Source organism: Ciconia boyciana, chromosome 2 (genome assembly GCF_034638445.1).
Source record: "Ciconia boyciana chromosome 2, ASM3463844v1, whole genome shotgun sequence".
In the NCBI taxonomy this organism is placed as follows: domain Eukaryota; kingdom Metazoa; phylum Chordata; class Aves; order Ciconiiformes; family Ciconiidae; genus Ciconia; species Ciconia boyciana.
Window position 1 is genome coordinate 46,572,957 of NC_132935.1, and position 24,940 is coordinate 46,597,896.

Genomic DNA, 24,940 nt, shown 5'->3' on the forward strand with positions numbered 1-24,940 from the left:
AGTAAAAACTGCTATCTCCTTTCACTTCCCACTATTTCCCCTACCATTGCATCCTATTAAAAAGGGACATTCATTAGCAATTATCCTGGGATTAAATATGCAAACTTTCCTCATAACACTAAGAGGCTTTTGCCCAGAAACTTCTCTCCAATTCAGACAAAGTGAATTGCAGCACATTGCCGTTTAATAGACCTCATTAGCTAGAGATTGTTAAGTACTCCAAGAATCTACATTTAAAGAATGCCAATAAACATATTTCCCTCTGATAAGCTGTAGCAAATTTATCCAGGCTTATACTTCCACCCTCCTTCTGTCTCTGTTCTGGATTGGAAAGATAACATCCAGGATGACTTGCAGTATATCCCAACAAGGGACTCATATGGCACGGTCAGCCATGTACGACCGGGTCACGCAACTGTCCTTTCTGCTTGGACATAGCCAGGGATTTCTAATAACACCACAGCATTCTTTGAATGTCTCTTTAAACCTAGTATTCAACTGTTTTATTTTAAAACACCAGGAACACGTCAGTTGAAAGGAAAACAGCAACTGTGGGATTTTAAGAATTGCTTCATCATATCTGCTGCAACTCATTCACACAGATGGAGACTCCTTTATTGTGGATTCCTTTTAAGGTTTTTTTTTAAGTATCTTGCTATGGGGAACTCTTCTGGAATAAAACCAGCATTAAAAATTAATATAAAAACACTCTGAAAAGCTATAAAAGCACTCTAAAACTCTAAATTTAAAAACTCTTGAAACTCAAACTCTAAAAAACACTCTCAAGTGATTGCTTTAAACTATACAGAATATCTCCAGAACAGCAAAACCCAGCAAGAACCAGAGCCTGGCTTTCCAGGCTCCCCTCCTTGTTTTTCATCCCATTTTATCCCTTCCTCCTACCCTCCCATTCTCGAGCAGGAACAGGCAAGCTGGCCTGGCCCGGGACCTCATCCTTTATTGTCGCAAACATTCAGCAGCATTTTACATCTGCTATTGAGAAACTCTGAGGCTTGTGTTGATTTTCCCCAGCCCTGCAGCTCTCCTGAGTGCTGGGATCTGGGGTGGGGGTGGCTCTGCTCTACAACAGCGCATTGAATGCTCAGAGCAAATGCCTCTGGGTTCAGCGTCGGACTTCGCTTCCTCCAAGAGTTAACGCCTGCCGAGCAGAAATGCTGTTTATCTTTGGCAGGTTAGTATGGCTGAGGTCATTAAAGAAAGACATGTTAAAAGCATTTTGAGCAATATCTTTTGTATGTAAGTAAATTTAAACTTTGGCCAAAATAGAGCTGATACAGTTGTCCTGAGTTCTCATTACAGATGGAAACTGGAGAGGCAATTTTTGTGATATGAAATTTTCTTGGAAATAGGCAATACTAGAGCAAAAACACACAGCAAATCTGCAGATGAATTAGAAATCAATGATCTATTTGAAGCATGAAAAACAGATAAAATCATTTATAGAATTTCAGGAAAACTTTGCATGAAAATTTAACCCATTATGTGACCTTAAGGTAGGGTGAAGCTGTACACTAAGTATAGATCAAGTTATTTATGAAGCCTAGCCTAAAGCAAAAGTTTTATCAAAAAATTGACTTGATTTCACGACCAAGTATTTGGAGAGCTAGAGAAAACCTTATTTCCTTCTTACTGGGGGTTCTCAAGTTGTGGGAGAACATTTATTAGCAATAAAAGCATATCAAATACAAGAATAAACTCCAGAGATCAAATAAGAAGTGCTGGGGAAGGGAATCACAACAAAGAAAGATTCACACACAAAAGATGCAGTCACTCGTATAAGAAAAAGAAAAAGTATGCCACTCTTAGTGCCGAAGAAGAAGGAAGAATTCATCAAAACCTGCCCAAAACCTGTAGCTAAAACCTCAGTCCATTAATGAGAAGGTTGATGGCAATGCAGCAGCAGAGTTCTCCTTAGGGTATCTTGATAAAAATCAAGGAAGCACAAGTTAATCCAAGAACTGTGATAGATTCAAGTCATCTCATATAAGCATATGGACACACACAAACCTACACACACACATATATGTGCTCTTCATAAAGCTTTATTAGTATTCCCTGTTTAGAGAAGGACCATCTGCTCCCTGCTGAATGAGACAAAGTGCAGAGCCTCGGGACTTGGCTGCATGAGGAAGTTAGCGCTCGGTGAGCTTGGGTGTGAATTTACTGCATATTAGCTACTCCGCACTAACTGCCCATTTGGGTACCCTTGGTGCTTGGGAAGTGAAAAACAACATACTTCACCTTCAAAAAGGAGCCCGCCTAACTCCCATGAAAGCACTCTTAAAGCTAACCTGCACAAAAGCGCTCGTACTAAGTACTAGAAGCATCCACCCAGGGAATTAGTGCCAAGTAACTAGCAGGCTGTAAATTCACACTGGAGCTCCCTGCATACTAATTCTCCCAGCAGACAGGCCCTTGTAAGCCCAGAACAGCAGCCAAGCAAGCCCAGCCACAGCCCAGCACCATTAGGAGCCCAGGTGGTCCAGGGCTGGAAGGTTATGCAGCCTCCCCTTTAAAAATACCTGTCTGTTCAAACCAGTTCCTAAAGAATCTAAGAAAGGAACAAATTATACAGAGTATTAAAGAGGGAGAGATAAAATAAATGTGACAAAAGCAGAGAAAGGAAGGGGGGACGTTGCGGGCAGCCACCAAACACCTACAACTCTTCGGCCATTAAACGCGATGTTTCATTTATTGATATTCATTCCAAGCCTGCATTTTAGGGGCTGCTCTTTAGGATGCAATTTACTCCGTGTGCATATTGCCAGATTTTTTTTTTCCTTTTGATCCTACGGGTGCAGCAGGCTGTGCCAAAAATGTCTTTGCCTAGGGCACCCGTCTATGCAAAGCTAGCAGTGCTAATAGGCGCTGGAAGCACTCGGTGCTGACACTTCATACATCAGCAGCCTAGTAAATTGCACCTATTTTTTTCAATATTCTCTCTATATACAAAATCTTGAAAAATGTCGTTTACACACACATGCACACAGACCACAATTAATTTATTAGCACAGTTATTCAAACCTCTTTAAATATCTTCTTTGTCACCGGAGGCACTTTTCAACAACCCCCATGGTCCTGAGTTTCTCAGGCCTCCACATCATTATAATCTATTAGGCACCTTCACGTTAGCTCTGTTTTATTATATAACACATAATTATGCATTTCATTAACAGCATCACCAGGCACGGTACATCAAAGGGAGAAAGGCAGCTGCCCAGGAAATTCAAAAAGATGCAGTTTACTTACAGCTCACTGTTAAAAACCCTCCCCCACTTTTCAATCAAATTGTGGTTAACATGTTTCAAAGGTTTTACTCCAGCTCAGAGAACAGAGTCCAAACAACCTCGTTAGACACAAGGCTGCTGATACAGTGATTATTCCCTGAACCCTTGATATTTCCAATAATGTGAAAGAAAAGATCATCAGCCAGCTACATAGTGCAAATCAATTTTCTTTCTTCTACTGAAAACCCACTTAGCAAGAGAGCTCTCTTGCTACTTGAAGCCTACAATGACAAACGCAGAAGAGAGGGCCTATCCAAAAGGAAAAAAAAAAAAAAATTTTGTAGTCAAATTCATTTTTCAAGATTTGTTCAAACAGAAGAGCTGCCTGGCAAACTGAACAAACAAAGACAAAAATCCTCTTCCTTCCCATGATATCAAGATCATCATCCTCGGCAGAAGCAAACTCTCCAAAATAAATACTTTTGTCATTCTTCACAAGGTTACACACATTTAACTGAAAGGCCTGGAATTTGGAAAATATTTGGGAAAAAACAAGCAGCTGCTGGACAAAGGTACAAGACAATATGTCTGAGAGCGAGTTTAAAAGGGGGGTGGATGGCAAGGGACATGAAGTCTTGGTACTACCAGCCAAATCCAATGGTTTTTGGAGTTGAAGCTGCAGCTGGCACAAAACACCAGCTCTGGGCACAGTTTCCCGGTCTCCATGCCACCAGATTTTGTGGAAGAGTACACGCTCCCCCAGGAAAGCACTTTTCATTTCTCTCACATACAACCAGAACTTCTCTCATTTGAAATTTTTGCTACTATTGATTAAAGACACCAAGAAAAAATTATTCACGGTCAACAGAACATTTCCAAAGGGTGGAGGGCTTGTAGCCAGCAGAAAACTTTTGATCATTTTTTTCTTGGAGCAAATACCAACAAGGTTGCAAGCTGATTGCTTGACATAAAGAAGGGAAGGAGAGAACAATTCCCTATTCACAGCAGTAAAAGAGCTGTTCATGCAGCTTTCTTGAGAATAGGAGTTTATAGAAATAACGTCTCCCAGGATTAAGTTATTTGTATTGTCACAGCCATTTCATAAACAATGCAGATCTGCATTTCACTTTCTTTAATCTCTGGATTATGATCTGCTGGCCCTTAGCAACCTGCGCGTTGAACACTTGAGTCACTTTACTTCCCACTTAATAATGTCGTGACAAACTATGAATTTAAATGCCGTTATCATGGTCTGCTATTTTCATCTGGGATTATGCCAAAAGAGGCACCTTCTTCACATATTGATCCAGCTGAATACCCCCTCCCTGAACTTCCATTAATCTCTCTCTTTAAAACTAAGTGAAAAATACTCCTTTCCTGTGCACTTCACCTTTAAAGAAATCCTTTATTGTCCTAGGACTACATCCATTAACTCAACTCGCTTTACTGTACCTCCTTATCACTCATCACCATCACTGCTGGAAATTTTTGGAAGAGTGGGATGCTGCAATACAGTAAACATAAATCTCCTAAAAAGACACGATTGTCATGCTAGCCCCGAAAAGTTATGCATTCAAGTTCCCTCACAGTGCTGAAAATGATTATTCTTGCAGCCTCAGGCACACAAAGCTGTGCATCACAGTCTACAAAGGGCGGCACACCCAGCGTAGGTTCACTGTGAGGATGTCCTGCCAAACCCCAGTGCAGGAGGATTGCACAATTAGTGGGATTCTTCCTCTTCCAGAACTCAACCCCATTAACTATTCCAGGCCATTACGAGGAGCAGGCAGCCTCTAGCACCCTAGAGCTTAATTACTGCCAAGACAGAGCATGAATAAATATCTTAGCACAGGGCGCGTACTTTTTCTCTTTAAGCAAAGTAGTTCTAATTAATCACACTCGTGCACTGCTTCTTAATTTACCTTAATTCATAATGTTGAGTGAAATCTCATCCCAGTTTTCTCTGATGTGGATTTAAATATTTGTGTGAGTTTTTCTGAAGCCAACCAGCATTTTTGTTGATGATTTCCTTGTTAGAAGAGAGAACAATATTTTCTAATTCCAAGACCTAGTACAGCAGCAGGAGATTGCTAAAGAGAACATAGAAATACCCAGCACAGCTAAGTAATCCTCGGAAACATATGAAAAACCTTTGAGCCTCAGACCTTGGGAACTTGGATGGAAGATGCTATGCAAATGTTTGATTTCTCGTTTCAGTCCCTCAAGGCCTATAAATACACCTGTTTTGACAGGTTGTGGCAATGGATGCAAGTGATACCGGAAACAGTATAGGTGATAGCAGTGACTCTTGCCAAGATCCCCTGGAAAGGTATCTATCAGTGATTTTTTTGTAATCTGGCTCTTTATCTTATGTACATAGCAGACACCAAACCCTGAAAGGAGGTTTCAAAGCTGTCTAAATTTGTGTCTCAGGAAGGTAACACTGGTGCGTGTTGTGTCAAGTGAACCTTCTATTAATAAAAATAGCAGCATTGTGTATGTGTGTTGCTGAATATGCCTAAACATTCAGCAGGCTCACATGTTAAATCTGTTCAAAACAAGCATTGTACTGTATGCTAAGCCAGCTAAGCAACCTTGTCCTTTTTTAGCCCACAGTATCACAGAATTTTTTAAATTATGATTCATTAGCATTTTTTTAAAATAAGATAGACAACTGCAATGCATCTCTGGCATATTTAAGTGATGCTAAAACCAACATCTCCAGAATGCCACAATTCTTATGGCCCCAGCTCCTGAGGTCTATAAAAGGCTGGAGAAGAAAGAGCCCCACGACTACAGACAGCTGCAGACTGGACAGTGGATTTACTGAGCCTTTTTGATAAACGCCCTACGCCACAGGCTGCAAACTTCATTTCAGATTTAAATTCAGTAGGAAATTAGACCTTAAATATCAGAACAGAAAACTTACAAAAGCTTGTTGTTCTCAAAATGAGCATAGGTATTCATTCACTGAGCCTCCAGTTTCTCAAAGAAGTGCATTACGAAATCCGAGGTCTTGAAACTGTCCCCCATCCCCTTCTCCATGAGAGTACAATTTCACTTATTTCATTTTCCAGACAAGCTACTGCCAAAAAACACACAGTGCTCTTCCCCTAGTTGGAGCAAATTCAACAGAAAATAGTAGGACTTAATGTATTTAACAGTTTGCTGATTATGCATTGTTACCCCAATTATTTTGGGATTAATTTGAATAAGACTACGATCAGTACAACACTACTCTGCATCTCCCCTTCTTTATAAAAAGGTGACACCACTTGCAATCAGGTTCTGAAATAACATTAAATATACCATTCAAATACACCGGGCTCCTCCTGACAGGCACGGTGAGCAGAGCGAATGCTTACCCTGTTAGGAATAACTGTAGGCCTGGAGATTTTGAAAAATTGTTTTGACTACGGTTTAAACTCTTCATTAGAAAAAAATCAGGCAGCTTAGTAACAGAAAATTAGGCCCTGTCAAAACAACTTCTGTGAACAATCTCAGGTGTAATCAAAAACGTTAAGTGAGCCCTAAAGTATTTAAGTGTGACAGGCTGATGCATTAAACAGCCTAGCACTGGGAAGAACCTGCCAAATGAGTTTCCAAATAATTAAGCACTTCCTCTGCCTGCTTTGAAGGAAACATGATGTGAAAAATATTGAATACTACACATTTGTCCCAGCTTCTGCAAAAGATGATCTTCCTTTCCCCACCAAAATCAGGTGGAAAATCAGCCATGTGGCATTCTCTCCCGGGGAGTTAAAACGAAGACTGTGGCCGTGCAGAGAATCCTGGCCAAAGCTAAATTCAGTATTGAGTAACCCTGCTGGAGTAACTGTTCCGAACTATTTTTAAGCATCTAAGGAGAGAAGAATTTGAACCTGACTGTTGAGCAGGCACATACGCCTTCCTGCCCTGCTGGTAAGGACTCCATAGTACGTGCCTTATTAACCAGCAGTGTAAAAAATGCTCCCTGATACAGAGCACGTACATGCGTACACATTCTAAAGCAAGGGTCAAAATCTTCTCTCATCTTCACCAAGGTAGCATGACAGATGCTGACATGACCTTTCATGAGCCTCTACTACTTTCTCACACAGGAACGGCTCTCCCGACAGGCAGCTGTGTGCTTCTTATCATTTTCTGTCCAGAGCACTGGGCTCTGTTTGCCCCAGGAGCCCAATGTCCCTTTCACACCCGTCCATCTTGAGCAAGTCAGAGGAAGGCACGATCAGAGATCTCCCAAGGTCTGTGCTGCCAAAGTGCGCCGGGAGGATGTATTCGTTTTTTACAGTCAGTTCTTTCCCTTGTCTTTGTCTGTTCCCTCCCAAGTATTGCATACAGTCTGCTAAACAAGGAGGAGAAAGGGGAAAGTATGACTCAAGCCTTCTAAATAAATTCTCTTATCTTTGAACAAGGCTCAGGCTGAGGAAGAGCGTGAGATGGGAGCGGTATGACCAGAGTAACCTCAGGTCAGTCTTCATGCTATATGATCTGAAGCACCAGATAACTCCACTCCAGCTCTCTCCACAGCCGTGCAACTTTGTCCTTTCTAAAGCCAGGCACTGCTGTTTCACAAGTTGCACCAGCAATGGCAGAAGTCTGCTGCTGCTGCATAACTGACCAGTGGACAACAACCAGGGTGGCCACTGCCAGTTTGGGGCATTGTTGGTTTGGTTTTTTTAAGAGATGCAGGAAAGCAACTCAGGTCTGGTTCTGCCAGCTTCTCTGAGACACAGCCATCAGGCTCTCAAGAGTTTTTCCATCATCACGCTCACATTTCAAAATGAGAGAGGAGCCGTCATTAGGACAGGTCCCATTGGCTACCATTTATACTCGTCTTTTATGCAGTGGTTTTACTTTTCCACATGCTTTCACGGCTTCTCCTCGGTGCCCACCTCCATTCAGTCTTGCTCACGACCGCAGCACACCGTTCACCAGCGTTCACCGCCACCACCATGTGTGTCCTGGACCCAGTCTTATTCCTCTTCCAAAAAACCAGGGAAAACGTTGAAACTGCGACAACAAAACACTTTGTTCTGCCCATCCCGAGCAGCAGGGAGGCCATGCTCCTCCTTAGGGATTTGCATCTCTCAGGATCTACAGTAGGAACCTCCTTCCCACCGACAGACCGTGTTCAGCCCAGCAGCTGCTGGGTTGTGCAACCACTTGCTCCTGTTTCAGCTGGGTCCAATAATCAAACAGGGATTTCTGGCCCCGAGCCCCCATTCATTAGAGCACCCAGTTACATGGGGTTTTTAAGTCAAGATGACGATAAACCCCTCAGGCTGGAAAAAAAAAAGAGATAGGCTTATTGTGGTAGCTTTTGTCCCAGAGATAAATCATTTTCTCAAAATTTGGAAAAAACACTATTGGCAACATTCTGAAGGTTTTAAAGTTAAAAATATAACAAAACTTAATGGTTTCAGATGCTTTTCATGACAATGTGACTGAAAAATGTCTTTAATTTGGAAACAAATTAAATTTGGCAAAGAATTAGTACATAAGACAGCCCAATTGCATTTTGTAATTTGAAAAAAATTAAAAACAGATAAGATACTGTGAATTAAAAATAACTTCTGCACATTAAATTCTCATGAACTTTCATTAAGGTTTGTATTACATGTCCCAAATGTACAATTGTATGTTGTAATACACTAGATAGCTTTATTTATAAAATACCTTTAAAGCTACTGAAAGCTAGAGCCAGAAAAATGACTATATAAAAATGTTATCTTCTCGCATTACAACTTCATTTCCAATGTGTGTATTTAAAACAGAGATGCAGTCTCAATTTCAATATTTCAGATGCACAACTGAACTTTCTAAAAGTTCAATGCCAATTGAATCCATGTACAATTCAGTCATGTCTGTTTATTTTACTGATAAAAACCTGGTGCCAAAGCTGAAACAGCTATATTAGAGATAAAGCTGGATTCTCTTCTAATTTGTGAATTACCTACAAACTAACCAACTGTCCCATAGTTGCAGTTCTTCTTTCCAGATGATGAATGAATCAGAGGGGACTTGTTCTGACTTTCTTGGGCCGGGTTCACAAGGCCACCATCCAGAAAGAAAAAGGGTTTTCTTTCATTTTTCCCTAAAAGCATCCATTTTTTATGGAATGTTCCAGTGACTTGACAAATTGTTTATCATCCCTATAGAGCAGTATTTTTTAGGTTAAAACCCAAAAAGCTTTCATTTGGAAAGCTATTTTGGCATCTCTTGAGAATTTTAAGCTTGGATTCGGTTTGGCCTCTCAGATTAAACTACGTCTCCCACGATGCACCATGTATTGCCCCCTCCTTCCTCGAACATACCAAGAAAGTCTCTTTGGTGTTTCATGGGAAATATTTCATTCCTTACAGAAAAAATGCTAACATGAAACAATAAAGCTTATAGCAAGATATTTTAAATTTTTTTTCTTTATTTCTGTTTTTCAGATGTTCAGCTTTTTGATGACGTGTCCAAGGTTTTTGTAAAAACAAATCTGAAGGCTTCATTTTCAGTCAAAAATAGAGTAGAAGGGAATTTTTTGAAATCATTCTAACCAGGGTGGTGCTGAAAAAACAAGCTATTGCAGACTTCCATGTTTATAGTCACTCCCACCACAAAGCTAGGCACTGAAGAACATTTTGCTGTATTTGACCATAAGGTCATATTGAAGTTATTTGACCATAAGATTTTTCACGTGAACAAGAAATTAATGTATTTCAAATCAGCCTGTTCTCCTGCTTGCTGGTATGCCAAAAGCATACTCAGCACTCAGAGAAGTTTTCTCCTCACACCTCAGCAAACTATGATCCTTATCAAGGAAAGGATCGCAATTTGGATGGCATTACAAGTCCTTTCTCTTCAACTAGTCAGATGTTACACCACATTTTAGGTGCCAAAAACAAGACTGGTTTCTTTTAAGACCAGAAGGACCAATTAAATAATTTAATTTGACATCTTGCAAAAGAACCTGCTTCCTGTAGTTACTCATGCCATAAGACCTGCCCTGAAGAGCTGTCATGGACCAAAATCCAATAGCCTCCATTTTCTGAAGCCCACAGCACGACAGTGCCACAGATCTTGAACCCCGTCGCTTCGGGCTCAGCTGCTCCTCCATTCGGGAAGAACATAGGGGCACTGGTACACAAGCCCAGCTTTGTGCCAGCACTCATCTTGTGCATTTAATAATTTACCAAAAAAAAGTAAGACAAACTAGGTGGAAACTATGCATTACAGAAAGGCACCTGCACTGTAGCTGGTGTTTTAAAGTCAGCTGTTCAAAGGGTATTTTTATTGTTCCCTTCTCTTACTAGAGCAAGATCCAAGAAGACCGCAAGTACATGAACAAGTCTCACATAAGGCACAGTTTGCACTGAAGACCCTTTGCACCTCTAAGTCCTGCCAGCTCTGCAGGAGCACCTCTTTGAGTAACATCCAGCTCCCTTTGCAGGCTCTCCTCATTGCCTACACAACAGTCCCAGGCACTCATAATCCAGAGTGGGACAAACCCCAGCGAATGGCCAAATAAGACAACCAGTTCCTACCATGAGCTGCTTCCATCCTTACTTTCCAGCTCAAGGAGCAGAAGGGAAGAGGGGAAAGCAGGAGGCCCAGGTGGCAGGAACAGCCCCCACCCAAATGGAGGTGGACGCTGCCCAAGGCAAACGGACTCTGCTGTTTCGCATGACAAGGAGCACGTGCACCACTAGAGCCATCCTCCTTCCCTTCTCAGGGAGACCTTGCCCTGCTAGCAGCCAAGTAGAACAGCAACAGGTAACGGGGGGCAGCAGGCAGGCTGGAACTGAAAACTGAGGAAACGCCGTTCATGTTCTGACAGATGTGCAAAACATCACAGGAAAAGCAGTTCACCAGGCAGCCCAGCGTTTCTACTAAAACACTCTCTCTGCTTCTAAACTTTTTAAGATCTTCCCCATCCCCCCCCAAAAAAAAGAAAAAATAAAAAAAAAAGAAAAGCAGCACGAAAGTTAATTATATGCCCCCAAAAATCACTCAAAAGAGCACAGTATTAATGATTTGCAGAGGTGAGCAGGGTAAATTCACAGAAATGCTACAAGGTATATCCGGGTACCAACCAAGACCCAACCACGGCTGCTGGCAATCCAGGCCGTGGCTCTCTATCACCACAGAGGAGGAAGCTGAAGTGGAAAATAACACAATCCAACTACTCCCAGCATGTTGAAAGACACAGCTATACAGACTTTTTCTGGCATCCCATCAGACAAGAAGAAATCCTAGAATTTACGCCCATTAACATCTACATTTAATCCAAGCACAATATATATCACAATTTTGTTGCCCAGTTAATGTACAGTTTATCCATCTTTGCCTGTAGAATAGAGCTGTCATCCATTAGATCAGGCCTCACTCAGGAGAAATTTTATTTAAATCAATGAGAATTCCTGGCCCCCTGATGGTCTCCTTGGCAGCAACACAGACAAGCAATGCCATGAGCAGCCAGGTTTGCTTTCACTGTTTGGTCTTCAAGCACCAGGTATGCGATATTATCTGATACCTCCACTCAACAAGGAAAGATTCAGAATTTATATTTGGTTTAGCATTTTCAAAGCCATGCTTCCTGCTTGCATCATTGTTACTGCAAATGGTTCAAAACGCAACATCTTGCGTGCTATAACCACTGAGCAACACAGCTCTCTTGTGAAAAACTTGCACTGGATACCAGGCAGATTTTACGTGTATTTTACAAGTCTTGTGCTTATTTTTCTAACATCTTATATCACCATTCTGCTCTTCTTATAACCTCCCCCTAGTTAGTTGGACTGGGTGGTTGTGCTGTATTCTTACATCACATCTGTAAAACAAGATGTGTCTGTCATATCTATGGTAAGTGCCCACAGCTGATACTCTACTTAAATTTCTTGTGAAAGGAAAGCTTCTTGAGAGTCGCTCTCTCAGCAGAAGTGAGAAGGGTAGCCACGGAATATGCAACAATACATCCTGCCTATAATCTGAGGTAAGCACATTTTGCCTAAATTAGAAGTACTGAAGAAATACAGAGAGAGGGGAGAGGTTAGGGTTTAACTGTTACTACCTGCTGATACAGTTATTTTATTGCACTTATTCAAGATGACCTGTAACACTGCTGTGAAGCATGTCAGAAGTATATATTACAACTGAGGTATCCAAATTATGCAAAAAATAAATGTTCATTTTCATTTCTTAATGGAGTGTGTATAACAAATATACCAAATTTCCTAACTATAGGACAGTGGTCACTTACAGCAGTGTAGTTTATTATATACAGTGCTCTGCCAGTGTGCCTGTCTTGGTGTAGGCATCAGAGAGCAGACAGCACAAACAAACCTCATCGCTGAGCCTTCAATACTGTCTTATGAACCAGATGATTTTACATACAGCTTGTTATTTCTGCCGTATTGCAGACTCAGACAGACATCAACAAGCAACTTTTCATGATGCTCTGAACCTTCATCAGATGGTCATTTTATTTCAGTACCAACATCATGCCCATCAGCACAAGCCACTCATTCACAGCAGCCACACCCACCATTAGCAAGAGACTCAAGGACAGACCTTAGGCGATTTAATCCCCTACAGAGATCCCCCTTTGGTTTATATAACGACATTGCATTCTCCCTTCCAAATCCTAAGGAATACTCTTATTTTCTCCTTTAGTCTACATCTGTCAAAAGCCTGATATTTCAGCGTTTCACACTCAGAGGAGGGGTTTGAGTCTTAACCTTTTCAGAATTAATTGCATTCCCCATATCCATCAGAAGAGATTTCTTGGAGAAATAAATTAGGCCAGTAAACTGATATACTGCTTTAACTCTGTTTGAACAGAACAGGCAAGAAAGGGGAGAGAGAGTCAGGGCTATTTTCCGCCCTGTGTAATAGAAAGAAAGACAACTCAGGGGACAAAGGATCCAAATCGGTGTAAATCGAGCTTCTCTCAGCTTGCACACAGGGGCATCGCCAGCACTGGACAAGAGCACTAATCCTAGGCTAGGCCAGTGCCACCTTTCCTTTTAACCCTTGCAAGGCAGTGTTACTGAGAGGTAAAAATACAAAAGGAACGATAAAAATACAGAATGACCCAGAGACAAAACACACTGTAGGAAGATGCTATTCCTCTTCCCACATCTAGAGCACCCTGAGGCCAGCAAGCTCAGGACACATGACACTTGAAAAGACGTGGGAGACAGAAGGCTGTGGGAAGGCAAGTCATAAGGCTGGTCCTTGTGCTTGCCAAGGAAAATGTCACCACATCTACCGTTTGCCGCAAAGAGCTGAGGACGAGGGTCAAGTGTCAGCATGGGGGGTAGAGAGAGGCAGCCAAGAAAGAAGAGGTGGGCAGATGCCTGTGGGGTCTGCCATGAGAAAAAAAAAGAAAAGCATCTTACAAACCTGTTCGCTACAAGTCCCACATTCATAACTGTTTCCAAATGGAAGGCTGTGTGAAAAGCCAAAGCAAACATTCTCAATTCTTTTTGAACCTATCAAACAATATAGGAAAAATATGTGCATTTTATGGTTTGAGGGCACAACCTTTTAATTATGTTTTTGCATTGTAATGTCCAAGACCTTTTTTTCTCCTCAAAAATTAATATTTCCTCAAGCAATGCAGCTATTTATCTTGGATGAACATGAATTGAAACACAATCTGCCTCTGCAGAGAGGCACAGAAGAGTTATAACATGACACCTAGGGGAATTCAGAACACATTGCAATGCAATCCTCATTTTTCTAGTGCCTTTTCAACGGAGTTTCCTACAGTTCTCTTCACAGTTTCCAGCTATTGTTTTGCATATGCCGTACATGCATGCTCACAGAGGCACTCGGAAAAAAAAGAACAAGTGCAGGTAATGAGGACGGCAGGGAGAAATTGAAGCAAATAAAATGTAGGCTTTTTCTCTCTACTGGAGCCGAATGAAACGCAGTTCTGTCATCCAAGACCAGCAAGTGTTCTGGCACATAATCACCTCTCACTTCCCTGCGATGAAGCACAGCCTCATGAGCACAAAGCTAAGGAAGACGCCAATCAACTGCTTTTGCCACTAAGGACTTATATCTGCATCAAGACCATAAAGTAATGGTTTACAAACGATACTTAAATTAAAATGTATTGAGCAATTGCAAGAAAATTCGGGCCTACTTTGGAAAAGACGTTACGGTTAGTGGTAATTGGGGGCTCTCAAAAAACTTACACCTAGTCTTCAGGCACCAACTTTCCCCCTTTCAAGTCTTACAGACTTAGTAGCTGGCCAACAAATCATACAGTAACTTCCAAAAGATGCATAACAGCAATAACAGGAGCAAAAATACCAGAGTGCATTTGTACTTAATGGATAAGTAAGTGCTAAAGTACCAAGAGGACACTGAAGGAGGAGTGTTTCCATAATCAATTTAATTATTATTTCACAATAGAGAAGTTTTTATGCACATACAACACCTTTCAAGCTAAAACATCAAAAAAATGCTTCCTAGAAATTTACACAACCTATGACTAAAATGAACCCAATTCAGAGCAAGTGCCGATAAACAGCTACTTTATCAAACACTGTGCAACAGCGTACTAGGAGGGAAAATCCTGGCTTGATCACTCTGGGTGAATTCTGACATCTGCAAAGATTTTAATGAGACCCTTTCGGGCAGAGCCAGCTGGACAGCCAAGACGAGGTTTAGTCATGGGTGAAATTTCCACACACAGTAACACTCACAGGACTTGAACGTCCTGCCGTGGAAGGGTGAAAGCTTCCCCCTTGTGACCTCAACATCACTTCTCTGTTGACTAAGCTGAATTTCAGCTGCGCCTTACAACTCACTGTTGCCAGGTGTTGCAACCGCGGAGAGCAAAGAACATCCTCTCTATTTATAAGAGTATTATTTGCAAATCCTTTAGCTTTCAGAGGTTCGCCTGGAAAGTATTGCAGCGCAGGCTCAGAATGTTCTGTTATAAAAGGAGGGGGGCAGGAAACAGAAATATGAAATGTGTTCCAAGTGAATCTCAAAATTTTGAAATCTATAAGGCATAAATTTACCAGAGATACCTGGAGGCTTCCCATTGCATCACTTGCCTATACTACTGCAAATCCTTCACTTACTCCATCCATCCAGAAGGCCATATTCAGCCCCAACATAAAAAGGTGCATCGCACAAGGCCCTCAGCCCCCACAGAAGTCAATTCACAAGCCAAGCAGTGTGATCTACTATTTTTCATAATCCAGAAGAAACAGAAGACAGTATATTCTGTTTTCTTGTTTGTAAACCACTGATGCCATTATTGTTTCTGTAACTCCCAAAAATTTAAAAAACAGGAAAACAGATAGATTTCTCAGTCAAAGTCTTATTTTCAAACTTACACTTCACAAAAAAAAGGTCCCAGAAAGAAAAAAAAAACTCTTCAGGCAAGCTAGAAATAGCAGGCCAATAATTTATTTCTCTGTGGTTCAATGTGCATGGGATACTACCTGTGGTTCATTTAGCTGCAGCAGTAAAAGCTCAGCTCAATCTTGGCCACACAAATACCTGAAAACTTAACATACTTACCATTATCACAGTGAGGGAGATGGTTAGTCTTGACACACCACTGAAAAAGGAGGCAGCTCCAATGGCAGCAAAGAGACCTGGATCAATCCATGCTCTGTATTCATTAGTTTGAACACCAAAAATGGAAACAAGGATCAAACCAATTATCCTGCCATACAAAGCTCCTGTGTACCTGTATGAAAGAAGAAAAAGAGCAATCCTCTTGCCAATGATAGTGTTTTCTAGAAATGCTTCTAATATTCTGCTGATCCCAGATTAATTTTGTCAACTTCTGTAGCGACTCCTTTCCCAAAAAAGCTCTAGCATCCTTCCTTAGTATGAGCATTTACTTAGTGCCAATCACTAGCATGAACTGCCAGATTTACTATACTTTGAAGAAAAAGGACTATCAGCATGTCTGTCTTAATGTCCTTCAAAGCCAAATGAGAATGAACCTTACAGGAACACAGTCAAAAGTATAATTCACAGATATACACACTGGGATATTTCAGATAAAAAGCCTGCACTTCTAGAGCTCCAGCCTTATATGATTTCTTAAAATTAAGTCTACCTGTGCCCCATAAACCTGGCAAGTAAATTATTACAGCCATACAACAAATGGGCAAAATGGAGTAATAGGTATTAATGACCTGCCCAAAGCTAACCAGGAATGAAGCTGTGAAGAGAACCCAGGAGTCCTCAAACCAACCATATGCTACATTGAAGAGCAAAAACAAAATTTAGCACAGTTGGGCATGTAATTGCTGGCGTGATACACAGCATTTCATTCCATATGCAAGGAATTAAATATACAGATTCAAACATCAGCCAATGGATTTGTACAGACATTCACCTTCCAGAAATGATGAATTATTATTATTCATACAATAGCCATATATATAATATGTATTATCTGATTTGGGGAGCATCATCTTGCACCATTACACAACTTTTTCCCATTTATTCATGCAATTGATTCATTTTATTGATGGATGCAGTTCTAGTAGTTCTAAAATGTTTTTTTATAAAAATCAGATTATCGGGTCAGAAAAAACAGGTGCTGGCTGACAGACTTAACTATCTATATCTATTCAGCCAAGTATGCCATGTTTCAGCAAACACTGCATATTAAAAATTGATTTAGACAACAGTTTGGGGACGGTAGGAGGCAAATACTCAGGGGCAGGGCAAAGGCAGATGGTTGTATACACAACTATTTATTTTTAGATTTTTTTTTTTGTATTTGAATTGCATTATGCTGGATATCCACTCTCCAACTATGACTCCTTGGTTGGTGAACATTAAACCTCTCAACATTACTGTAAGAACTTTGCTCTAGTCTACCACAGCTTTCTAAAAAGTACAACAAAAGACCTAACTGCAGTTTTCTCCAAAGTCTAGAGTGTTGATGTCCAAGATTAAGATTCAGGCTATTATGTGCATAAGAAACAGATGAAAAGTCTGGATCTGAACGCGTATTTCTACAGTTACAGAGATGGAGCCAGCAGCCGAGACTCTCTCTGGCTCCCCAAAGGATTCAAATGATCTATACTTGGAAAGTGTACAGTTTTGGCTATGGTCCTTCCACAGCTATTCTCAGATGACTTTTCTTCATCCTTTTCCACAATTTTAGCATCTCTTTCCAAGCAAACCATCCTGTTCCACCTATATAACCTCCTCCAAGAAATTATAGCTTTGCTATTGCCAAGCTTTCAGCTTACAATTCAGATTGTTGCTACTCAACACAGGCCTTTTGTACAGGAAGCTCAAACCAAGATGGGTGAAGCTTACAGCATAGGAATCACCAGGCCACTGGCAACAGCAGAACCTGCTGTCCAACAGCTGAGGATGAAATAAAATGCCAAAGCAGTGCAGAGGGATGTGTATCCAAATTCTTCATGAGTCCCACGTTTAAAAAGATATGTGATCCCTTGCTTCCCATTTTCAATTAGAAGTGCAGCAGCTGCAACACAGAGGAAGAGATGTGGAGAGATACAAAACATTAAAAGGATCCTTTACAAAAATACAGCTTGTAGTAGTTCTCATTTGCCTAAACCTGATAAAAAAATCAGCAAAGTACATAGATCAGTTAGTTGGAGTTTACATGACAGCTTCAGCATCTGGGGCACTTTCAGGAAAACAGGGAACATTTGTTCTTTCCAATCTGGTCTGTGTGATGTTAATCTTGATCTAAACAAGGAGAAACTGCAGCCATTCAAGCCAAAGAAAGGCAACCATACTACTTCAGCAGGGCTCTTTCCCCATTCCTTTCAGAGGTAATAACTCAGGAACTTCCCAGCATATTTGGCTCAAATATGGAATTTAGTTCTGATATATCCCTCAAAAGGGAGCACTACATTACTTTGAATAAAACCTACGTTATGAGTAAATATACTTGGATATCACCTCAAGTTACATAAATCCAATTTGTTCCCAGGCATCAATCACTTAGCTCCCCTTACCTTGATTGAAGGTATGATTAGAATATCTGACTCCATCTGGACCAACCCATGTGCTTGATGAACAGCTATATTGGGAAATTTCCCTCTTGAACTGATTTATGCTTAAATATTAAAAACAAAACAAAAAAAATAAATGGATGAATATAACTCGCCTTAGTGCCTGTACAGAATGTGTCTATTAGATATAAATTTTACACAAAAAGCCTACTTTCCCTTATATCTCCCAATTAAGTTGTTTTATTAACTAATAAATCTAGTTTACTAGATTAGTTTATTAATTATTCTACTGAACGAATAAATCTGGTTTATTAATGCTCATATTCCTCTGCATAAACCTCCCACTGCTGAAACCCAAAATTTCCAAAACCAAGAATCACATTACATTGCCTAAAACCAGAAAACAGGGGGAAAAAATCTGATTAAAATGCCCAGGCTGGCCTCGATCTCCCTGACCACACATATCATTGTAACTCTATAAAACGGGATTAACAGACCAAAAAATTAACACTTCAGTGGGTAAACACAGCATCCCAAGCTGACAGATGCATTTGCAGCTCGAAAGCTTTGCACAGGAGAGCGCCATGGAGAGCTGGAAGGACTTAGAGGCTTCCTCTTCCACAGCAGCACAGGCTATACCCAAACCACACCTGAAAGATGTTTGTCCAACACATTCTTAAAGCTCTCCTTCGGTAAATACTGGCACCAGTTATTTCAACATCTTGCAACTTAGACTGCCGGTTATCATGCTGACCATGACCAGCCTTTCTGTACAGCACTACTATTCCTGGACACTTTCTCAATCTCTGTCGTCTGGAGCAATTGCACTCTCCAAGCAGGTATGACTTCCTTCTTCCAGTTTGGAAAGCATCCAGTATGTTTTGGACATCACCACAACCTAAACAGTAACAATATGAATCCTGTTTCTGGAACAAAGAGCAGGAGATCTGTGGTATTTGACCCACCTGATCCCTGCTCAGAACTACAAGGAAAACTTAAAATGCAGCCAACATCTAGAGCAAGAAAATTTCTTCCAGACCCCAGATTGGCAACCAAAGGAACACAAGATACTTCCCAATCTTGTATTTGCTTTTTACATTAATCCAACCACTCAAACAAGAATATATTCCAAATTCATAATGGTCAATAAAAAGTAAAGAACTTATTTACTCCATCCTGCTTTAGAAATCATATGATTGTGTAACCCACTTACAGGAAAGCCTCAAGTTCTATACAAATGTCTTTACTACCGGTAAAGGAGTGCGCACACAAAAAACCAGCACATCTGAGAGGCAATTTGAAGCTTGCAGCAATGCCAAAACAACAGAGAGAGAAACAACAGAAGAAAGGTTTTTTACGATTAAAATACGTGGTTGAGCAAGAAGAATAAAGCACAAAGAATGGAGATGTACGACTTGTTTACACACAGGGGTTTGTACCACTGTCTTTCCATTTGAAATCAGTATATTTAGTAGAGACAGATTTCTCCCTGGTGCGAATGGGAGGACTGCACTGCCACACTACATGCTGAAGGAATACATGTGCTGTACCGAAGCCCACTGCTTCTTTACCTCCTTCTCCTGCCTCCCCACAACCTCCTATTCCTCCTTCTCCTAGGAATATCAAGGCCTGCTGGAAGTGCTACAAAACACTACTGGAAGCACTGTTCCAGTATAAATTTATGAGGATAAGCTATGCTAGAAGGAAGCGCTGTCATACTGGCATAGCCACATACAGCCCCATCTGGAGCTGCAGCTCTTGTACTGTCATGTTTTAAAAGAAAAAACATACACTTCACCAAGTTGGATCAGTACAAAAGACAAAACTAAGCATCTTACCATTTTTTTGTTATATGGTTCTTATTGGATATCTTAAAGTGGCAAGGGTGCCTGTTACTAACCTGTTGGATCTTCAAAGGTTAAAAACCTGCCTCTGGAGCACTGACTAAGAATCTCAGATTATGCTGAGATGAGCCAAATCTAAAGGATCCTAATTAAAATCTCACGACTGCAAGCACAATTCCCTTTTTAAGTTTCTAAGACTGGGAGAACAGTGAACAAGCTTCTTTTCCATGTTTAGTCTTGTACGTTATTACAAGCTCACTAGAGACATCATCACTACCTTCAGCACATGCATAGCCTTGCAAAGTCCATGGCAATTTGGTGCTTAATTCCCTTCAGATCTATCCATTTTCAACAGGATGTACTCTTTATAACTTGTAGCCACACCAAATGAAAAATTGGCATGAAGACCGTTTAGCCTCTAGATTGGATCAGCCTGACTATTTTTGATTCAGAGACAGAAAAAAAGAGCCATGAAATTATCGTGGTTTCAGATGTTTTTCCTTTAGAGCAAAAATAGTTCTGTTTTGAAAAATAACATTTTGCAAGCATTTAGTCCTTAAAATAAAAAGGGATGTCAGGGTGAGGAAAAAGCAATCCAAATAGCCGTAGTCACCAAGACCTGGCACTAAGTGACAAATTTTGCTTTTATAAAGAATATGTAAATACATACCATCACAAACAATACTGAACCAGGTATTGCAAGTCAAATGACAGTCTAGAGTTGGTGGCAAGAATGGGAAAGTACATCTGCTTTCTATATACTTAAATAAGCTCTTCAGAGTCCAGTCACCAATGGCAAGTTATTCAGTATTGACAGTTTGTATTATGCAATATATGTGATGCTGCCCACTTGGAAGGAGGAATTCATGAATTTTACAAATTTATGAATGTATAAAACTACAAGTTGGTAGTGACCATTTTCAATGACTGTGAAATCAAACTGTCATTTAACCTCAATCTGAGCAATTCTTTTTCTACTTCCTCTGGATTCCTCACAGGTATTTCTCAAGAAAGATACTTGGACTGCAAAACCTGTATCAGATTCAAGGATCTCTTCAACTGTATCACCCATAAAAATCCCTAGCCGTTCAGCCACGTATTCCCTGCCTGTTTATTAACACAATATGTGTCATTTTAAGTCCCCGGATTACAGTTTGTGCTGTAGTGGTGTGCACCTCTGATGTGTTCTTATGTAGATGACTGATCAAATCAAGGCCCTCCGCCAACAGTAGCTGACCGAAGCTGAGAATAACAAAGGTTTTTAATCAGTTTCCAGTTCCAGCTTTCCAGTTAAAGCACAGCCTGTTTCCTACAGGCTTATATACCTTTTAAATCAAAATTAGGATTCTAAATTGAAAAAGTGCTTGCATGATACATAACAGCCACATTTCAGGCTCTTTTCATTTTTGAAATCCCTTTTGTTTCTTTCTTTCTCCTTTTTTTTTTTCCTTTAATTTGACATGATATCAAATGCCTCTCATTGGAAAAGTTTAAGTGTGATTAAATTTCAGTGATTAAAAGATTAAGTGTGATTCTTGTCTCTACATGAATTCTTTTTAAACATTCAGCTCTGATGCACCTTTCAATTTTTCCATCCCAAATCCTTGTAACAACTAACTAGGAGAAATGGTTAATAATTGTATTTACATAGATATGCTCCTGGTGACTCTTACCACTTACATTCCTGAGTTGTTTCTCAGCTGGTAGTTTCTCACGCTCATGACTGGAGTGCAAGGAAAGAAATACGGTAAGTATACTGTAACAGTCGTCGTACATACCTGCAGACATTAAAATAAGTAAATAGACTATCATGAGATGTAGAAACAGACAAAAACAGAAAGAAAAGTGCCAGCAGTTACCACAAGGAAATTGTCGTTTTGTCTTGTTCACATGTCCCAGATCAGCATTTGCTCCTAAGCAGCTACTGAGGCCCAGATTTATCTCACCTAAATGCAGGGACTCAACTGTTGCAACTAGGTAATTGACCTCCAACTCTGCAGCCACCAGAGAGCCACCGCTACCTCCAGAGAGAAAGATTTGCAGCACGTGGGATGTTCTACATGTGCCCAGCCTCCCCGCCACGTGCCACATTCAGCCAGAGCTCCTTGCAGGCTACCAGCCTGAGGCTGCAACTTGTGCACAGCAAGGACTCGGGATCTATGTGTCTTTCATTAAGGACCTAGTTTTTTGGTTGGCACTTAAAATTATGCTGGGTGTCAAAAACAATCCACTACTTCAATTTAAGTTACTTCCTGATTTACGCAAATTTGAAGTCCCTGGTCAGTATGAACAGCTGAAGACTTGTTTCTAAGTTGTAAACTTATTGCTCCCCTTCCTTTTTAAGGAGGATGTTATGAAAGGACTAATATTCAGGTAATCAACAGAAAGAAGTTCCTAGACATCCTAGCAATACTAGACAGCTATAACGCCTAAAGCAGATTACATACTATACAGTAGAGACACAGGCATTGCAATCCAAATGGATGAAGAGACTTTATCAGGTCCTTCTGCTAGTTTTCGATATACCCATTTTGAAGTACACATGAATGAAACCAAAAATGTTTTAAATAGAGCACAGCAGGTGGTGTTTTCACAGGCTGCTTTGCATTCGCCAAAAGCAAAGGAAGTTTTTACATGAGATGACTATTTCAGTTATGCATATTTTTCAACATAACTGAGTTCAATATAACATAGTTATATTTCATTCAAAACTGATTTTTTTTAATCTTAGTTGAGATCAATTTACATTTCTAAATAAATGAAGATACATCAAAAAAAAGATTTAGAAAATATTTCAGTAGACTTCTGGAGAGAAATTACTGGAACACACAGCCATAATAACAACATATTTTCCAAGCACAAGGTTTCATGCACTCTGTGGATTGTTATAAAACATCTCAGGTAGCACATTTATAGAAACCTCAAGCTGAGATTCAGCTGTGTGCAGCTGTGACGATTTCTCAGACAATCGTATCTCAAGCCTTTGTTTCCCTGTATCTCAAAGATTATAAGCTTATGGGCAGAGCGCATCTACAAGAGATAGATGAAACTGGGAGTAGTTCAGTCTTCACAAGGCTTAGGTCATGTTTTGTTTCTGAAAACATAACTCTGGGACAGTTCAAACCCAGGTCAAGTTTTTGCCAAAGCCCCAAAGTCCAAAGGGAGCTAGAAGGACAGCTAGCCTGGAGCCAGTGGCTACATATTTAAAGTAGTAGCCTATCTTCACAGCTAGGTAGAAAAAATAATAATCCTTCAAGTAACCTTTTAAACCTTTGACAGTTTAATATATAAGTACATATGCATATATCCTTAAATTGTTCAGCCTGCCCATGGAAACACTGAGCTTTTGGAACAGAAGCATTAGTCAACATGATTTAAAAATTAGAAAAAGAAAGATAGCTCCGCCAGATTCTTGGCAAAACATTATCTACATTGTGATTTCCTCACAGAGAGAAAGGTGATGAATTGAGGAGAAGCAAACGCAGGCCAAGGGGCAGAAGGGCACTTAGGAAGACGGCTTTGCCTAATCTATGGGCTGAAGATTAGATATTCAATTCCAGTCAAAGGAATGGTACTCCGGGTTATGTTGTGGGTGTGGAAGAGACCGTGATGAGTTTTTTGCAAGTTTAAATGCAGACTGGTTTATACAAGATTATTTTTGGTCAAAGTCACTGTGACATAGTTTCTTTCAGTTGCCTGATTATGTGAGTTTATTAAAAAAAAAAAAAAGGATTGTATCGTTCTCTCTTAGATCAAAGAGTTTCTTTCCTGCCATTTTTTTGCCTAGTTATAATAAAATAAGGACTGTGACCTGAGCAGGATCTCCTAGAGCTAATAAAAAGGAAAAACAGTCTGAATAAGAGTTCATTCTACAAAGGTAATGTAAAAAAACAGTATTGTTGTTTCTAATTTAAAGGATGAAGACAAAAACATATAAACAGAAAAGCTCTTGTAAGCACTATAACCCTACAAAACACATTCTGTTCTCCAAGTTTCAGGTATGATCTGGCAAGGTGCTAACTGCTCCGTGAACTTTTGGAGTCAGTAAGGCACCACTCCTAAACAATGTAAAATAACTCTTAGGAAGCATTTTCTTTACGTCTGACACTACATCTTTGCTAGCTGATCTTAAGTTTAATCCTATAGTATCTTCTGACATACTGGGTCTTGCTGGCTTATGTTGTGGCTTGTTTTGTTTTTTTTTTCCTGAAAAGTAATAAGGAACTGTGTGGGTTTCATGTGTTTAAGTAGTTTATGCAAGGTTTTTGTAATGTACTATGAGAAAGCCAAATCTTTCCCAATAGTAGGGGAAGCGGCCATCAAACACAGAGCTCCGGCTCCAAATTGTTAAAATAGTAATTGCTACAAACCTGACCTCTCCCAAACAGAGGTCCTTTGGAAACCGTGGAGTTTACACAGGACTAATGGGAGTCACACGTGGGACACTACTCCTCATCCTGCCGGTTTGCAAACTGGATTTTTGTTAAGATGTCTCATTGCAGTGCTCAACAGCACAAAGTGCCGAATCCTTTGCAAGAACAGGGGGCAAATTTGTAGCACAACGAAGGAAGGGTGGGCAGTGGAAAGACTCTCCCGAGAGCTGAGAAACCCCCTTTTCCCTACCTACCTTACCCACTCCTTCAAACGTGGAAGCAAAAAGCTTCAAGTGAGCTTCCTCAAGGTGCCTCCCCTCAGCGAGATGCTGAGCAGACACGGCTGCAGACTGAAAAGCCGACATCTTGCCGCTAAGAGGAGCTAAAATCCAGTTGTCATCGATGGCATGGGCCTGCTCCGGCACAGTCCGTTGGCGGGGATCCCTCCTCCTCCTCCTCCTCTTCCTCCTCCCGCAGGTCAGGTTTCACCCCTGATG

The 24,940-nt window shown here is 40.5% G+C and overlaps 1 protein-coding gene across 1 annotated transcript in view; it reads right to left on the reverse strand.

Annotated features, from left to right (window-relative positions):
- LOC140647665 (chloride channel protein C-like) overlaps positions 1-24,940 on the reverse strand; it is a 104,128-nt gene that overhangs the window by 61,665 nt on the left and 17,523 nt on the right. Inside the window, exons 8-11 of the mRNA XM_072852515.1 lie at positions 21,751-21,848; positions 18,230-18,330; positions 17,559-17,730; positions 15,789-15,960 (exon numbers count right to left, since the gene is read on the reverse strand). Coding sequence (XP_072708616.1) covers positions 15,789-15,960; positions 17,559-17,730; positions 18,230-18,330; positions 21,751-21,848 — 543 coding nt within the window. The remainder of the gene's footprint in view (positions 1-15,788; positions 15,961-17,558; positions 17,731-18,229; positions 18,331-21,750; positions 21,849-24,940) is intronic.